Here is a 16,026-nt window from a genome sequence, read left to right as displayed (position 1 = left end):
ACGTGCATTTTAATATTTGACTTAATTTTGTCATTGCGTAGTTTGTTTACGATAAAAATAAACTAATTTTATCTGTTAACTTTTAAGATAGAACAAATTTATGACAAAGAATAATTTGATTTTTTATTTAGTTGTAATATTGTTAAAATTGTTAGATATGTGTCGTATGCAAAATTGTATTCTGCGAGTTAAATCGTGTAAAATTGCATCACTACTGCTCAGATTTCACAATGATTATTGCTTTTATGCGGAGAAGCTGTATTTTCATTTATCGCATTCGTTATTGACAGAGTCAGTTCACTTGACGCATAAAATCAACTCTTCATTAACTGTCTTATTAATCCTATGCAATGCGGTGATTTCTTTTCATCCTCTCGTCGAAATTGTGCTTATGTTACGTAGGATTCACTTTTTTTTTTCATTGAGAGAATCAAACACATGCGTTTTGCGTCGTTATGCGACAGAAAGTATCAAAGAATTGTAAAGAGCACGAGCCGTCTTTCTCGGGATGAGTGTTTCAAAGTATCCGCCGCACTCGAGAGCAAAAGGAGGCAAAAGGGAATACGGATGTAAAAGGCTGTTTCCATCGAGATTTTTTTCCATTTATCAGACGATTTTGCAAACGCAGACACGTAAAATGGTAGGCGATGTATTCGTAGCGAGAATTATTATGGAAGTCGACTCGTGTATTAAGATTATTTCAGATTGCGTGATAGCGCGCCAGACAGATCACAAAGAAGGTAAATCTTTCCACTGATATACATTTGACACTTGACACCACTCACACATATTGCTCCTCGCTTGTTCGATTTATTCGCTATCTGTCAAATGTCGAATAAAAATACGAGGAAAAGCAATAAGGTATTGTAAGCCCGTCGTCGATAATAATATCGTTTTCGCATTCGATGTACAATAAATTACTCCGCTATCTCGATTTACTGTCCTTTTTTTTTCCGAGGAAGATTGTTCTCTTCCTTATTGTATCGAGAATTTCACCGCGTTCTTTATAGCGCAACTTCCCGCGGAACGTTGAACGATGGCACTTTATCATATTATAAGAGGAAGTTTATTTCGAAGATTATTGCCATTGAATTTTAGAAATGGAAGCAAAATTTTCACGCTGTATACTCGAATACTCGCCGCACGTGTAGAGCAATAAAAAAAAATGGCTACGCTCCAACGTAGAGAGAGAAGAAAAAAAGGGGAATACTGCAACGATGTCAACGTTATTTCGCGGTAATAGCAAATTTATTCCTGACTGAAAGCTCGACGCTCGCGCAAAGATTAAATTGGCCCTCGCGACGGCGTATAAGAAAGTAAGAAAACCCGCGCGCGCGGGGTGGCGAACCACCTGTATAATTAGGCGGTGGGCCGCGATAGCAGTTACGAGGCCAGCACGCATAAACGCCTCGCGCACGCGAGATGGTGCGGGTCTGAATGTTTGCCATTTTTCAAGTGGCCGCGGATCGAAAGGTCTTATCGGAGCCCTTGGGGCTGCGAGACGACGCGACGGTTTACGCGGGCTCGTGCGCTTTTCGCGGGGAAAACCCTCGCAAATCTCTTCCCGTCATTGTAAGAGGCGAGTTATACAATAGCACGCGGCTCGTGCGCGGTTCCGCGAATTTCTAAAGTATGGCGCGCCAGCTAAATCGATTCTCAGACGAAGGCACAAGCTCCGCCGCCGCCGCCGCTGCGGATTCTCGCGGTGAAATTGTTATTATCTTGAAATTTGTAATGCGTAATCACCGCGAAACACCGCGGCAAAATGTTTTATTTATGAAATCGAGTCGCTTGCGACCGAGTTCACAAGTAACGATTATTTCAGCAAATATTTGTCTTATAACTTTACGAATCCACGTTTTGTGAGCAACGATAGTAATGGAATAATTTCACATCAAGTGTGTGCAGTAATTGCGCTCACTTTATATGAACTGCAATTGCGTTTCGAAATAAAGGTAGAGGAGAAGGTGTATGACCATCCATTTCCATTTTATACAATAACTTTGTTAATAATTAATATAAGTTGCATATATTTTAAGTTGCAATTTTGCGGTTATATTCATTAAAGTGTTGTTCATTAGATTTTAGATTCAAAGTTATGAAATATTTATTATATTACATATTATTTATAAAAATGTAACGATACTGCATAATGAGTCGAAGAGAAAAAGGAATAATATGATCACCACAAAAATAAATGTAAAAAATTAGTTTTGTTGAAAAAAGTCACAATATTTTGTTACAAAATTATATATTTATATAAAATAATTTGTTAAATTAGAAAAAAGAGTAGCACAATTGTGAAGAGAGATAAATATAGATAGACTTGTTTAAAAAAGATAGGATTTTTAGGTTTATACGTAATCTTTTCCTGCTGTTGCAATAATAATTTATACATGTTACGAATTATTAACAGTAGAATGGCAATCGATATATCAAGAAATTTTTTCGATATAGAGACGATCGATAGTGATCATAGTTATTAGCACGCTTAAGCCCGTTTCTACCAAAGTAGATTAACTTTAATCTCGGTAACTTACTGTTTATCTTATCCTAATTTTTGGAACTAGAATGAGATAACAACCAAGTTAAACCGAGATAAAAGTTAATCTACGTTGATGGAAACAAACCTTAGGTGATTATATTAACAAAATCCTATATCATTGTTTAACTTTGTATAATTCGACATGTGTACAGCTGAATAAAAAATTAAATAATAGAAAAATATTCAAGTACATACATTTGTGTAATAATACGTTTAAGTTTAAAAATAATGGGGAAGTATGTGTAATTAAATGTTAAAATGTACCTTCAAAAAGTTTCGAAATGGTCGGAATTAAAAATGCCTTATAATAAATGTTGGCTATTGTGTATCGTATTAGCGCCACTTTATAATGACAAGCTGTTAAACAAATGATTCCATAAGTACTAGAATTCGTCAGTTAATAACGGAGATAATACGAGTGACCATATTGTCTACAGTGGCCATAATATCACCTTCTCCTATAATTTTTCTCGATTATCGCTAACATATTTCCAAATTTTTCAAAAATTTATCGCTCGATATACATTGATAGAAAAATATATTGTATTTGTGACTATAATTGCTTAGTAAAATAATTATAGTCAGGAATATTTTTCTATTAGTATAATAGCACGATGACGACAATTGTGCATAAAACTATATTTCCTATTACTTGACACATGCGTTATTGCAAGGTATTGTTATCAGTTGGTAATTTCTAGATGCAGTCAAACGTAATCACGAGCTTATCAATCGATAACATAAATGTTTATAAATTTTTTCAAAAGTTCGTTACTTGATATAATAGCGATAATACGATAACGGCGATTCTGCATGAAACTATTCGATAACACTTGACATGTACGTTGTTGCGAAGAATGCAAGGTATCGTCAATAGATAATTTCGAGATGCGAATTCCCGGACGTAATCACGAGCTTATCAATATAACACCGATAATATAACACCGTATTTATAAATTTTTCAAAAGTTTGTCGCTTGGTATAAAAGCAATTGGAATAAACAATCAGAGTCAAGCAGTTAGAATGTTTCGCACGTGCACTCTCATCGCGGCGTTGATCGCTCTGACCGGTTCGAACCCGGTCCAGTCAGATGGCAAGGATTGGTATAAGAACAGCCTGGTCTATCAGATCTATCCGAGGAGCTTCAAGGACAGCAACGGGGATGGCGTAGGAGATTTGAAGGGTATCACTAGCAAGTTGGAACACATCAAGGACATCGGCGCCGATGCGCTATGGATGTCACCGATTTTTAAAAGTCCACAGGACGATTTCGGCTATGACATTTCTGACTTTAAGGATATTCATGAAGAGTATGGCACACTAGATGACTTTGACGCACTCGTGTCAAGGGCGAAGGAACTCGGCTTGCGAGTAATCCTTGATTTCGTGCCGAATCATAGCTCTGATGAGCACGAATGGTTCAACAAAAGCGTCCAACAGATCAGGCCCTATGACGAATACTACGTTTGGCGTAATGGCAAAGGAAGAGACGAGAACGATAAACCGATACCGCCGAACAACTGGATGAGCGTTTTCGGAGGTTCCGCTTGGGAATATAACGAGGAACGAAAACAGTTTTATCTGCATCAATTCACTAAGAAACAACCGGACCTCAATTACCGGTGTGCTGCGCTGCAAGAAGAAATGAAGGGTGTATTGACCTTCTGGTTGGACCGGGGCGTGGAAGGCTTCCGTATTGACGCTATCAACCACATGTTTGAGGATTCCCAATTCAGGGATGAGCCGTCAAGTAACAGATCTGATCTACCACTGGATGACTACGACGTCGTGGACCACATATACACGAAAAATCTTCCCGAGACTTACGAAGTTCTCAAAACTTGGAGGGAATTGATGGATAATCATCCGAAGAGCTCTGACAGTAAGATGATCCTGACTGAAGCCTATGCCGATTTTGACCTTACCGTACAGTACTATGAATCGGGCTCGTCGGTGCCGTTCAACTTCATGTTTATATCGAATCTAAACAATAAGTCCACTGCGGCCGATTTCAAACGCAGTATCGACCGTTGGATGAACAACATGCCTAAAGATGAAAAATATGTTGCGAACTGGGTCACGGGCAATCATGACAATCATCGCGCGGCATCCAGATTCGGCGAGCAACGGGCCGATCAACTTTCCATGCTGGCGACCGTTTTGCCCGGCGTGAGCGTGGTTTATAACGGTGACGAGATCGGCATGCTCGATAGATTCTTTACGTGGGAAGAAACCCAAGATCGTGCGGGATGCAACGCTGGACCTGACAGGTACCGTTACGAATAGTGTGAACAGACTCGTATAATTACGTAACAGATTTTGGATAAAATTTGTAAATATGTTTTTTTATTCGTGACTTTCTTGCGGTTAGTAATAATACTATCCAAAATATAATAGCATAAAACATTATTTAACTATATAAAAATATATAAAAAAACATGCTTTTTAGATTTTGTCAACAAGTTACAGTAAATTCATATTTTGTACAAGTATATTACATTTAATAATTGTACACTGAAAAAAAAAGTAATATATTCAATAAGATATGTTATTGCGGGCTGCCAATTACAGATATACTCAATACAATAATATATGCTATTGCAGTATCAACATTGTACTTGCATTAATAGCAAATATTATTGTATTGAGTATTTTATGTAGTTGGCAGCCCGCTATCACATATGTTATTGCCTGTATTACATTTTTTTCTGTGTATATAATATTGTAATTTAATATAAATATCTCTAAATATATTCAAGCTGTATTTCTTATAAATTGATCTCAATATCATCGCATTTTCCAGATATCAAGAAAAGTCGCGGGATCCGGAAAGAACGCCCTTCCAATGGGACGATAGCACCAGCGCCGGCTTCTCTACTAACGAAACAACATGGCTTCCAATAAACTGCAATTACAAGACTCTAAATTTGGCAAAGCAAAAAGATGATGTCATCTCTCATTATAAAATATTCAAGATTATGACGCGACTGAAGAAGAAGCCTATCATTGAGAAGGGCTCTCTAGAAACTAGTTTATATTGTTATAATGGTTACGTTAACAATGATGTTCTAGGGGTGGTACGGCGACAGGGAAAATCTATTGTGTTGCTCATAGTGAATTTCAGTGATGACGCGCCGGTCACTCTCGACGTTAAGTTCTGGTTGAATATTCAACGACAATTGATCATTTATGCACCCAGCATTCATTCCAAACTACTTCCAGGAACGAGCGTCGATATGAGTGCCGTCACTGTACCTCCTGCGTCATCCATTGTGTACGTTACATCAGAATTGTTCGAATAAATTTCTAATTATTATATGTATGCACTAATGATAATTCTTTAATAAAGCAAACTTTCGAATGTATAGACGTAGAAGTATTTTTTTACTGCGAGCAGACGATCTTGTCTAAAAAAATATTCGAAGGAAGTGTAATAATTAATTTGTCAATGTTATTATTAATCGCAGCGAAAATTATTGCGACTGCGTTTAAAATCAATGTAATTAGCGCTCATCTATGTATCCTCAAAATGTACATTTTCATGTGACAGATTAAATTTTATTTCAGTCGGAATAAGAGTAATTTTTTTATTGCTCTTTGGTACATAAGATAATATAAATTTGCTAAAACGCAATATTTATTGGATTCTTAGCTCAGTTGTCTCTTGTTAGCTTAATAATTAGTTTTCCTTTGTCGCTAGTTCAATATTATCTCTATTTTTTCACTTCCAATTTTTCTTAATAAAGTATATTTTTTAAATTAGAGTTGCCATGACGGAATTAAAGTGACTATCCTTTTACAGCGTATCAAAGTGCATAGTTTTATTGTGTTACATATTTGTATAAATTAATAACGTTCATATAAAATATTTCTGTTTTGCGAAATCGCATTTCTGTAAAATAAATAAGTTCAAAATAATGTTCCAATTCACAGTTCTTTATATAACAAATTTTAATGTTGTAATTGCAGTAAATTTTTTTGTTAAATAAATATTTTTAATATGATTATAGATTGTTTCATGTTATAAAAATAATTAGTATAAAAGAGAAGCTATCTAGTATCAGATTATCTTGACGTTATCAAATAAAAAAGTAAATTATCGTTACCTGTAATTCTTAGTAATGATAATTTACGATTGCAATTAGTTGTAACAAGCTTATCAAATAAAAATGACAATATTCCAATGATGCAACCATTGCTATAAATTTTTAAAAAGTTTGTCGCGTAAAGTATGGAAGTGCATCAGAATCGACGATTAAATCAGAAATTATATTTTTCTCGCATATCTTTCCATCGGTTGTTCTAATAATTTATGCGTAGGTCGAAAGGACAGACAAGTATTAGTACGAGAAATAATCCGATGTATTAGATTTATCTGAGTTTCAAAGACAGTGATGGTGATGGTATGGAAGATTTGTCATCACGAGCAGATTGGAGTATATCGCGGGTATTGGCGCCAATACGCTATAGCTATCTATAACAGTTCATAGTTTCACTTCGTCTACGACGCGCGACGTCGCTAATTATCCTGATGTCGACAAGGATTACGGTACTTTAGCTGACTTTGACAAACTCGTGGCGAAGGCGAGGTCTCTCGGGCTGAAAGCAGTTCTCGATTTCGTGCCCGAACCATTTCGAGCTCTCGCGAGCACGAATGGCTGGAAAAAAAAAAAGTGTCCGCCGGATCAAACTTTACGACGAGTATTACGTGATGCGCGAATAGTGAACGACACTAGGAAACCGTTGAACAACCGAGTGTCGTCCAAGGCCCCTCCTGGGAATGGAACTCTGCACGGAAACAATACTATCTGCATTAGTTCAACGTTGCTTAGACGGATCTCAACTACCGTGACAACTCGAAATGAAGAACGTGCTGAGTTTCTGATTCGATCAAGATTGTGGAGACGGCTTTCGTACTGATGTTGTTTGACGCGCGTTTTCTAGATGAGCCTCAGAAAAGCTTGTTAGGACGATTAAAAAGCCGTCTATTTATGTAGAAAGTTCTCAAAGAGAGTTACTGAATAACTACTCAAAGGTGACTAATACAAAAATAATTTTGACCCAGGCTGAGATGAATTTTGCATTAAATTATAAATCAGATTCGAACGTGCTGTTTAATTTCATGTTCATTTTTAAATTGAACAAGACTTCAAATGTCTCGTCGATCGATGAATAAGCAATATTCAGCATACGTGATATGTACGGTGGACCATCATGGCAATCATCGCGCGACTTCCAGTTCGGCGAGAAACGAGCCGGTCAGCTTTTCATGCTGGTGACGGTTTTACCCGACGTGAGCGTGATTTACAACGGCAACGAGATCGGCATGCTCGATAGGAACTTTGCGTTGGCGGAGACCAAGGATCTTATCGGTTGTACCGCTGGACCTGACAGGTATCACATGAGGAAAGATAAACCCGGACAAAATCGTGTGTCTAAATAGATTTGAAACAAAATGCAGTATTTTTTATTTCCGATCATGTCAGATATTTTCTATTTTGTTATATCAAATGAAAAGAGCTAATTAATTAATAAAAATACATTCAACGTAATCTCTACTATTATAATTTCTAATTTAATTTATCGAAAAATAGTTTATTTTTAATTTTTGCTATTTTAGCAAAGTATCAAGCTCTAGTTCTAAAATTTTATATAGGCAGATCTCATATTTTAAATTTCATTTAATATATTAATTTCTAAAAAATAATCTTGTATAGTAAAAAATATCATCTTCTAGCATTGTGTTTTTGCTAGTTTCAATTTTAACGTGCTCGCTGCTGCACCGCGAATTGCGAGGCTTCGCTAGGAGCCGACCTAATTTCTTGTAATGACAAACTCTAAAATTGTTACTCAACGCCGACACAGCGACACGCAGCCAGAGAGCTTCGCGGCTAATGCCGAATTAATGAGAATATATTTTGTGAACACAACCCATCATGCGCGGGCGCGTGATCGGCACTTAGCTGACGGCAACGCATCACCGCGGGATCACACTTTAATACACTTGCAGATATTATCGAGGAATTTGCAAGAGCATCTTTTTATCTTTACAACAGCACCAACGCCGTTGATTTCCTGCTTTAGAGACGACGAGACAATGGCTTCCGGCAGAACAGCAATTACAAAATTCTGAATGTGGCCGCGCGAAAGGCCGCGACCCGTGTATTTCCATCTACATCAGTGTATTTAAATCTTTGTCCCGTTTGAAAAGGAAGCCCGTTGTCGGGCGCGGATCCCCGCGGACTCTGTTGGTCACCGAGGAAATCCTAGAAATGGTACAGCGACACGATCGTCGCATCCGTCGTGACGCTTATAGCGTTCACCAAAACGCCGCGTCGGTCGCCGTGTATTCCGGGACATAAATGAATATTCCATAGCAGTTGATAGTATAGTCTATGCGCCCGGTGTGCTGACCATTCCGAGATGCAGGTAGGATCGTGCGTCGATACGATTCACATCACTATGCCCACAGTTCGGCCACCCGGTTATGTTTCACCACAGCAGATTCGCTTTAGTAAACTCCTGCTTATGTTACTTGTCCACGGATAACCGCTTGGCAACACGAAGTTTTAGTGTATGCAACATACATAAGTCACTTATGAAGTTGTTCGGAAGTTTATTTTACGCAATATTGCGAATGCAGATGTGAGGAAGGCGTTTGCTTTATGATGAGGACTCGGTAAAAAGTAAATTTGTCGACGTTCTTCATATAATTGGATGATCATTAATTATTGATAAGCACGATTAATTATTGATAATAAATATACCCGGTTTTGTCTGCAAAATATTTTCGTAGAACAATGTTTAAAGGAAATTTTCGGATTCTTCTAAGTAATTATGTAAGACGCTAAAACAATGGGGATTAAATTCCTAATTAGATTTTTTTTTTTTAAATAAATTAGTAATAAATTTATAATTAATTCCCTCTTATAGTCAACGTATAATATTACTTTCAGTTTTAGATTTTTATTTGTTTTTTAATGAAGTCTTATATTCATCTTGAGTACTTACATTTTTTACGTAAGTTAATTGAACCTTTAATTTCTCTTAAATAATAAATGCTATTAATTTTTATGCTGTAGAAAACTATTTTTTTACAATAAAAATAGAAATTTATCTAACTTTAAGTATTTTATATTTAATAAAAGTTATACAAGTTTCATTACTCATTGTAATTATAACTACAATAGTCTTTTGTGAAATAGGCGTGCGTTAGAAATAGATAACAAATACGCACGTTCCATGCAGAAGATCTAATTATATCCGTATGTGTTCTATGCACAAAATATTTAATTATATAATATTCACTAAATATAATGATAATCAATTATAATGTATTCCCTTGTTCATCGTTTACAAAATACAAAATGGCATGTATGTTATGGCATTATGTACGACGTGTTTCGTGATAACATTTGAATTCGTGGTGGCTGCAATAGCAACGTGAGAGTGATCTTTCGATAAATATTAGCCTTTGACAAATGCTGACGGTACTTTATTTAGCCGGATTTACATTACAACTTGCGTGTGTTATTGGTTGTTTACATCTACGCGTGTAAACAAGTACCAACGTGCCGAATATTATTTTATTACTGGAAAATCTCCCTGTAAAATCCCAATACAAATTCGCTTTGTTATTCAACAAATATAACAAGGCAAGCAGAATTTGGACATCTGATTTACGATATCATTTAAAACGGATTAATAAAGTGCAGTATTGTTGTGAAAAGAATGAAAAGGAAAATTGGCGGAACGCACATTGAAAAATTAAAATCTTTTCATGCGTTCCCCATGAATACTTTTGAGAGGAGGTTCGTGTAGATTAAGATGGTCGATTAGTGCTATCGCAATATTGTAGAAATTCGTCTCTTCTCGGTGTAAACTCATTCGTGTAACAAAAGCTCGGATGATTAACCGGGACGCGGGAGAGTATTGAAACTTACATATTTTTCGCTATACACGGCAGAACGGGAAATAGGGGAAGAGAAACGCGGGGTAGAAAATAGATTTACGACAGGAAAGCCGATAGTTTCGATCAGCCGAGGTAGCTAAGACGCCACGCGGTGAGAGGCGGACTTGCACGCACGTCCTCGTGCTGTGTGCACATGAGTAGTCGGGAAAATTCTCGAGTTTTCATGCCGACAGCCGGCACTATGCACCGGCACGCAGCACCAATCACGCTGAGTGCACATTCTTCAACCTCTTCTGTCTCGGAGTCCTTCTCTTCTCCCGCCATTCTCTCGTCCCCGAGACAGCCAGAAGAGATGCACCACTCTCGCGCTCCGCGGCGGTTTCGTTTGTATATCGTGCATGTATAACGTGCATGTGCCGGCAAACGCCGGAATAGTAACGGCATGTATCGTTGGAGCTCGCATCTTCAGCTTGTGCTATTTTTCTCCGTTTTCTTCTCTCGTGCCCGTACAACCGCGACTGAATACTCGGCATGAACTCTCATGCCGTAACCACTCCTGTCTCCTCCGCTGGAGGTAATTCACAAAACCCCTAATTAATTCGCGTATTCTCACTCTCTTCATACGCGCGCCTTTCTCGCTTTTCTCGCTCTTCGCTCCTTTAAATTTTCTCGAGTATTATATTATCCCTTCAGCTTCCCGCACAGATGCAGGTGAAACGACGTCCGAGATATCGGGGGGGTCCGCGATACTACGCGGAGAATCGCGTTCTTTCCCCGCCTTTCCAATATGCGCCGCTCTTTGATATTTAAAAGTGTTCTAAATGAAAAATGTTTGTTTGTACGCCGTGCGTAAAAGCAGCACGAGTCAAACTACCAAGTCGGTGTACATAGGCGCGCCTTTCGTAGAAATTGTTTCGCGTTTCGTTTAATAATGCAACAAGACGCACGAATGCAATTTGCGATGTTAAAGATCGGTGTATTTGCAAACGGGGCCTTTGTAAGGCCCCTTTCGGGAGTAACTTGACGTGCACAGCGGACAAAGCAGTTTATTAAAATTAAAATGCTCGGGCATAACAAAACTGAGAAACGGAATACGTAAATAGAAATACGCGTGCATCATTGTCAATATCGTCTAACGATCTGCACGGAGAGAAAAAAAAATAGTTGCATTAACCATAATTTATAGTTATTTTTGGCCGTAACAATATTTTTATAGTTAAATTAATAATATAAATTATAGTTAACTTAACACTATATTATTGTTACAATAGCTATAGCATTCGTTCATACAACCATATGAATGGTTAAACGTGCCATAATTGTGATTCATATATGGTAGAAATTATTATAATTTATAGTAAACTTTTTAGTTTACAGTAAAATTTTTACCCTGTTTGGCACAACTATACATATGTGATTATTTACACCAACATTATAGCAATAATAACTATATAAAAATAATATTTGCAACTATAATTATTTTACTATGCAATTATAGTTGCAAATACTAGACACTTTTCTCTCAGTGTGATTTATTCAGATAGAATTTGTTGACAAGGCTGATAACAACTTCCGTTTAAAGCTAATTAAAATACGCACGGAGATAGATTTGTTTAGATAGAATTTGTTATTAGATCTGATTCGTTATCAGATCCAGAAAAAAATGTGTTATATTTCCGATAACACAACTCTATCTACATTAATCTGAGTGATGACATTAATTACGTTAATATACAAAGTCAACGTTTCCGAATGTTTAACGCATCAAGATGCCGTGGGCAAGTGGAACGAGAAAATCCATTTACTTGTTACGATATGTTGCGCCGCTTTTAGGATTACAGTTGTGAGCTCGCAAGGGGATTAGTAATTTCAGAATAGTACTATTTTGCGCGCGGTTCGCTATATGGTTTACTATTAAATACCGTGCTATCTATAACCGTTCGCGATATAGCGTCGATTTACAACGCGCGCGCCATAGAGCCTAGCATAAAATAATCTCTGTTCGAGTATTAGCCCATCCTGTCTCTCTCTCTCTCTCTCTCTCTCTCTTTATGTCCCTCTCTCCCTTTTTATGTGCATGTGCCGCGACTACCCCTTACTGAATGGGCGCCATATACTAAGTGGATTTTATGCACGCCCTGAATCCAATTATCCTGAATAATTTATCGCCGAATCACAGACGTTAATGACATCAGACTGAATTAGGCAAGCTTTTCATAATGGTTCTATAAAAATAGCGGCGCATATGGTACGCCCGTCCGCCGCTCCCCTTTTACCCGATAATGAATCATCACTGTCAATGGTGTAAATGGAGCTGATAATTACATTGTCCCGAATCATTGATCGGTCGCGAAAATGAGGCTTTGTTTTGCGTACCTCGTCGACATATTAATTAGCTTTTCCGTGAAATAATAATGTGTCAAATCCGCTGTAGTGGCTAACGGTCCTTCCGTCCCGCGTGCAAATCCAATTAAATTATTAATTGGATACGGAAGAATGGGAAGGAGCGAGGATGTCGAATTGACTAAGGGATATATAGACGAACGGCGCGTTTCTTTCGCAGGAAGAAATGCAAAATTCAGAACGCTTATAAAACTTTGCAAACCGTGCCACTCATTGTTAGCCGCGTTTCGTGTATCGCAGACTATTACGCGCGAATTTCCGTCGTTTCGCTGTTTCAGGATTTGAATGTGACATATTTATTAATAATAGAATTCAGGGAAAATGCTCTTTCGTATGAAAGTACGCGTGGCACACACACACACACACACAGACACATATACATATATGTTTTTGTTGCGCAGCGTCAATTAAACTTTATTTTCATTGTACCCGGTGATGTTACTCGCGCATTATTGACTGAATTTTTGACGTATGATAACGCAATCGCTTTTTCCATTTTCGATTTATAAATATCCCGTGCTTTTAACACGTTCATTGAACATTGGCACGCGTGTATTCGACGACATGAACGGAAATAAACGCGGAAAAGAGAGACACGTGCAATGGATACGTGCAATGCAATGCGTATCGAATACTCTTTTGAAGCGCACATTTCTATCGTTCTGCCGTTTTGCAATAAGAGTCATCGGCCGGTGGCCGATTTGCATTCAGGTGTAGCGCGAAGGGAAACCATCCCAGCGTCAGATTAATTGGATTAAAAAAAAAAAAACGAGCGAAATCAAATTGACAATATATTTGTGTGTTTTTTTGCGCACAATTCGAAATTGCAGTCGCAATCCTATCATGTTTTGCGAAGGTATTTAGACAATATAAATATCTAAAAGACATCCATAGGATCCCTATAATCCTGTGGATAGTTTTCCAGACCGCACCGTGCAGATGACGTCTTTCAAGCTTATCTGTTATTTTCGTTGCTACGTGTACCAAAGTATTTGCGGTGTAATACGTGTGTGTGTGTGTTTTTTTTTATTACTAGCGATTTAGATTATGCGAATTATCAATGCCGATGCCATATTATACTACGAAAATACATTTTAAGTATTTTTTTCTTAAACGAGGAAAATTCAATTCCTTCTCGCAATAATGTCGCGTGACTTTTAAATTCGAGAGATTTTCACGTTTTCCGCGCGTACTGTGACCTTACATCCATCCTGCTGCGCGTAATTACATACGGGTGTAGTGACCGCAGCGCAAAATCACGGTCTATACCACATTTAACACTCAGGATACACTAAGCCGGTACACTAAGCCGGCGTAAAGTGGGTCGTGTAAACATTGTCATTGACGTGCAATACTGTGCCCCATTCACGGTGTGTTGTATTGCGTCTCGCGACAAAGCCTTGATTTGTCCGCGGTGTTTATGTGAGAAACAGAATAGCGTTAATCTAGGCCTCTCGACAAAATTGAATCACAACTGTTTTAAACAACGCTGAGAGCACGGGAATGCGCAGGATGTGCGATTAATTGCATTGTAACGGCCACGATCGACCGGCTTTACCCTGCATTTCACGCGCGAATACGTTTCGATCGTAACGGTTTCTCATTCGGCGTGAATATTTTTAAGGCTCACATATCCGTTTCGCTCAAAGGCGCTGCACACTGTCGACTTTGAAAACAGCTGACGCACAGCAATAAATAACGTTACAGCGTGCTGAATGTGCTTTACTTTGAAATGTACTTCTTTCCATTACTGTGCGTTCCCGAGGGCGCGCATTATCATGAGATAATGTCTAAAGTGAAACCTCCGCTTCTTATATTCGATAAAATATCGAAAAAATGTTACACGCGCCGTCTCAGTGGAAGTATCGTATAGCAAAGGAAATAACATTAAAAGATATCTAAAAGACGTCTGAACACCCTTTCAAGAGGCTGTGCGTGTGCGTGTGTTCTACAGTCTTTTTAGATATTTATACCGTTTGAATGGAAAGGCTCAACAGGATTTTACTGATCGCAAAAATTGCGATTTCGAATCGCGCGACACACACGACATAAACTGTCAATATTTCTTTCGCTAGTGAAAATAAATTTCACGTGAACTCCACTTGGGATTTTCTACACGCACATAGTAATGAAATACATATTAAAGACTTCTACATAATCATGAAGATAATGCGTGTTAAAAGATTGTGATAACGATTTCACGGGCCGTTTAATTAAGATTTATATAAAATTCTCTACGGTCTTTCGGAAAGGTTTCGAGCTCGGCGTGGCGGTCGGAACGCAATTCCAGCAGCCGGCTCCTTTAAATATCCGTTCTTTCATTCGGTGATCATTCTAAGAGGGCTTTCCCAGGGAAATGATGGTTCCACATTGCCGCGATAAGGAACGCGAGAATGCCGCCGGGAGAGCGGTTCCTTTCCGCGAAGGGAAATGTCATCCGTTCGCAATGAAGCAGAATTTTTCGCTTCGCTTCTTTTAACGGTAAGTTAGAATTTCTCTTGAGAATGGAGCTAAGCGAGCCCGAAATGCCTGCAGACGTAAGTGTACTCGGCGCGTCTCCTCGTACCAAGAGGACGAAGAGGAGGGAGAAACTCGAAGCGGAGAAACATTAGGAACTATTTATCAGTTGACTTTCCATTCCCCGTGTACCTCTTTCGTGTAGAAATAGTGCTTGGTCAAGGAAAAAGGCTTCGATTTAAGTCGCGATAGTCGGTTAGATTTGTAGAGCAAGAGCTTCGAGAGGTAAAAAAAAAAAAAAGAGAGAGAGAGAGAAATGTTTCATAAAAGAGAATGCTCGATTAGGGCTTACGTTTGGAATCGCGGGCATTTGCAAAAATGCGACGGAGCAAATGGCTTTAATCCTGGAATGCTACTCTAAGTAAATTTTCTTCCAAGTATTAATTCAAACTTAGTACAGTTTTTCGTTAAAAATGTGCTAGCTTAAATCAACATTTGATAAAGTTTTACTTATGTTAAAATAATACGCGTTCAATTATTAGTCTGCAATCTATAAAGTAAAAGAAAGTGTAAGAAAATATTTTCGAAGGTGTAAAAAAAATTTGAATTTCGTAGAAAAATGTTCATCCGGGGTGACATAAGAACTTTGAATAGCACTCCATTGTCAAACTAGGTTTTTCCACTCTTGTTTTATCTTACTTATAAACTT

General features: G+C 38.0%; 3 protein-coding genes across 6 annotated transcripts in view; 2 read left to right on the top strand and 1 right to left on the bottom strand.

The window, feature by feature from the left end:
* The window catches only part of LOC105828797 (protein artichoke), a 184,796-nt gene that overhangs the window by 44,944 nt on the left and 123,826 nt on the right, over nt 1-16,026 (bottom strand). The gene's annotated exons all lie outside the window — the stretch shown is intronic.
* LOC105828798 (maltase 1) lies at nt 3,544-5,912 on the top strand. The gene is made up of 2 exons (XM_012667313.3): nt 3,544-4,815; nt 5,349-5,912. Exons 1-2 carry the CDS (start codon nt 3,569-3,571, stop codon nt 5,845-5,847), a joined length of 1,746 nt encoding a protein of 581 aa, XP_012522767.2. The 5' UTR covers nt 3,544-3,568; the 3' UTR covers nt 5,848-5,912.
* Nucleotides 6,219-15,618, top strand: LOC114254895 (maltase A1). The gene is given in 9 exon segments (XM_028192337.2): nt 6,219-6,960; nt 6,963-7,177; nt 7,180-7,209; nt 7,212-7,251; nt 7,254-7,295; nt 7,298-7,393; nt 7,396-7,717; nt 7,719-7,780; nt 7,783-15,618. Coding segments are annotated over 9 exon segments (1,116 nt in total). The 5' UTR covers nt 6,219-6,857; the 3' UTR covers nt 7,989-15,618.

The sequence above is a fragment of the Monomorium pharaonis genome, chromosome 1, assembly GCF_013373865.1.
Source record: "Monomorium pharaonis isolate MP-MQ-018 chromosome 1, ASM1337386v2, whole genome shotgun sequence".
NCBI classification, from domain to species: Eukaryota; Metazoa; Arthropoda; class Insecta; order Hymenoptera; family Formicidae; genus Monomorium; species Monomorium pharaonis.
This window is presented reverse-complemented; position numbering and strand designations above follow the sequence as displayed.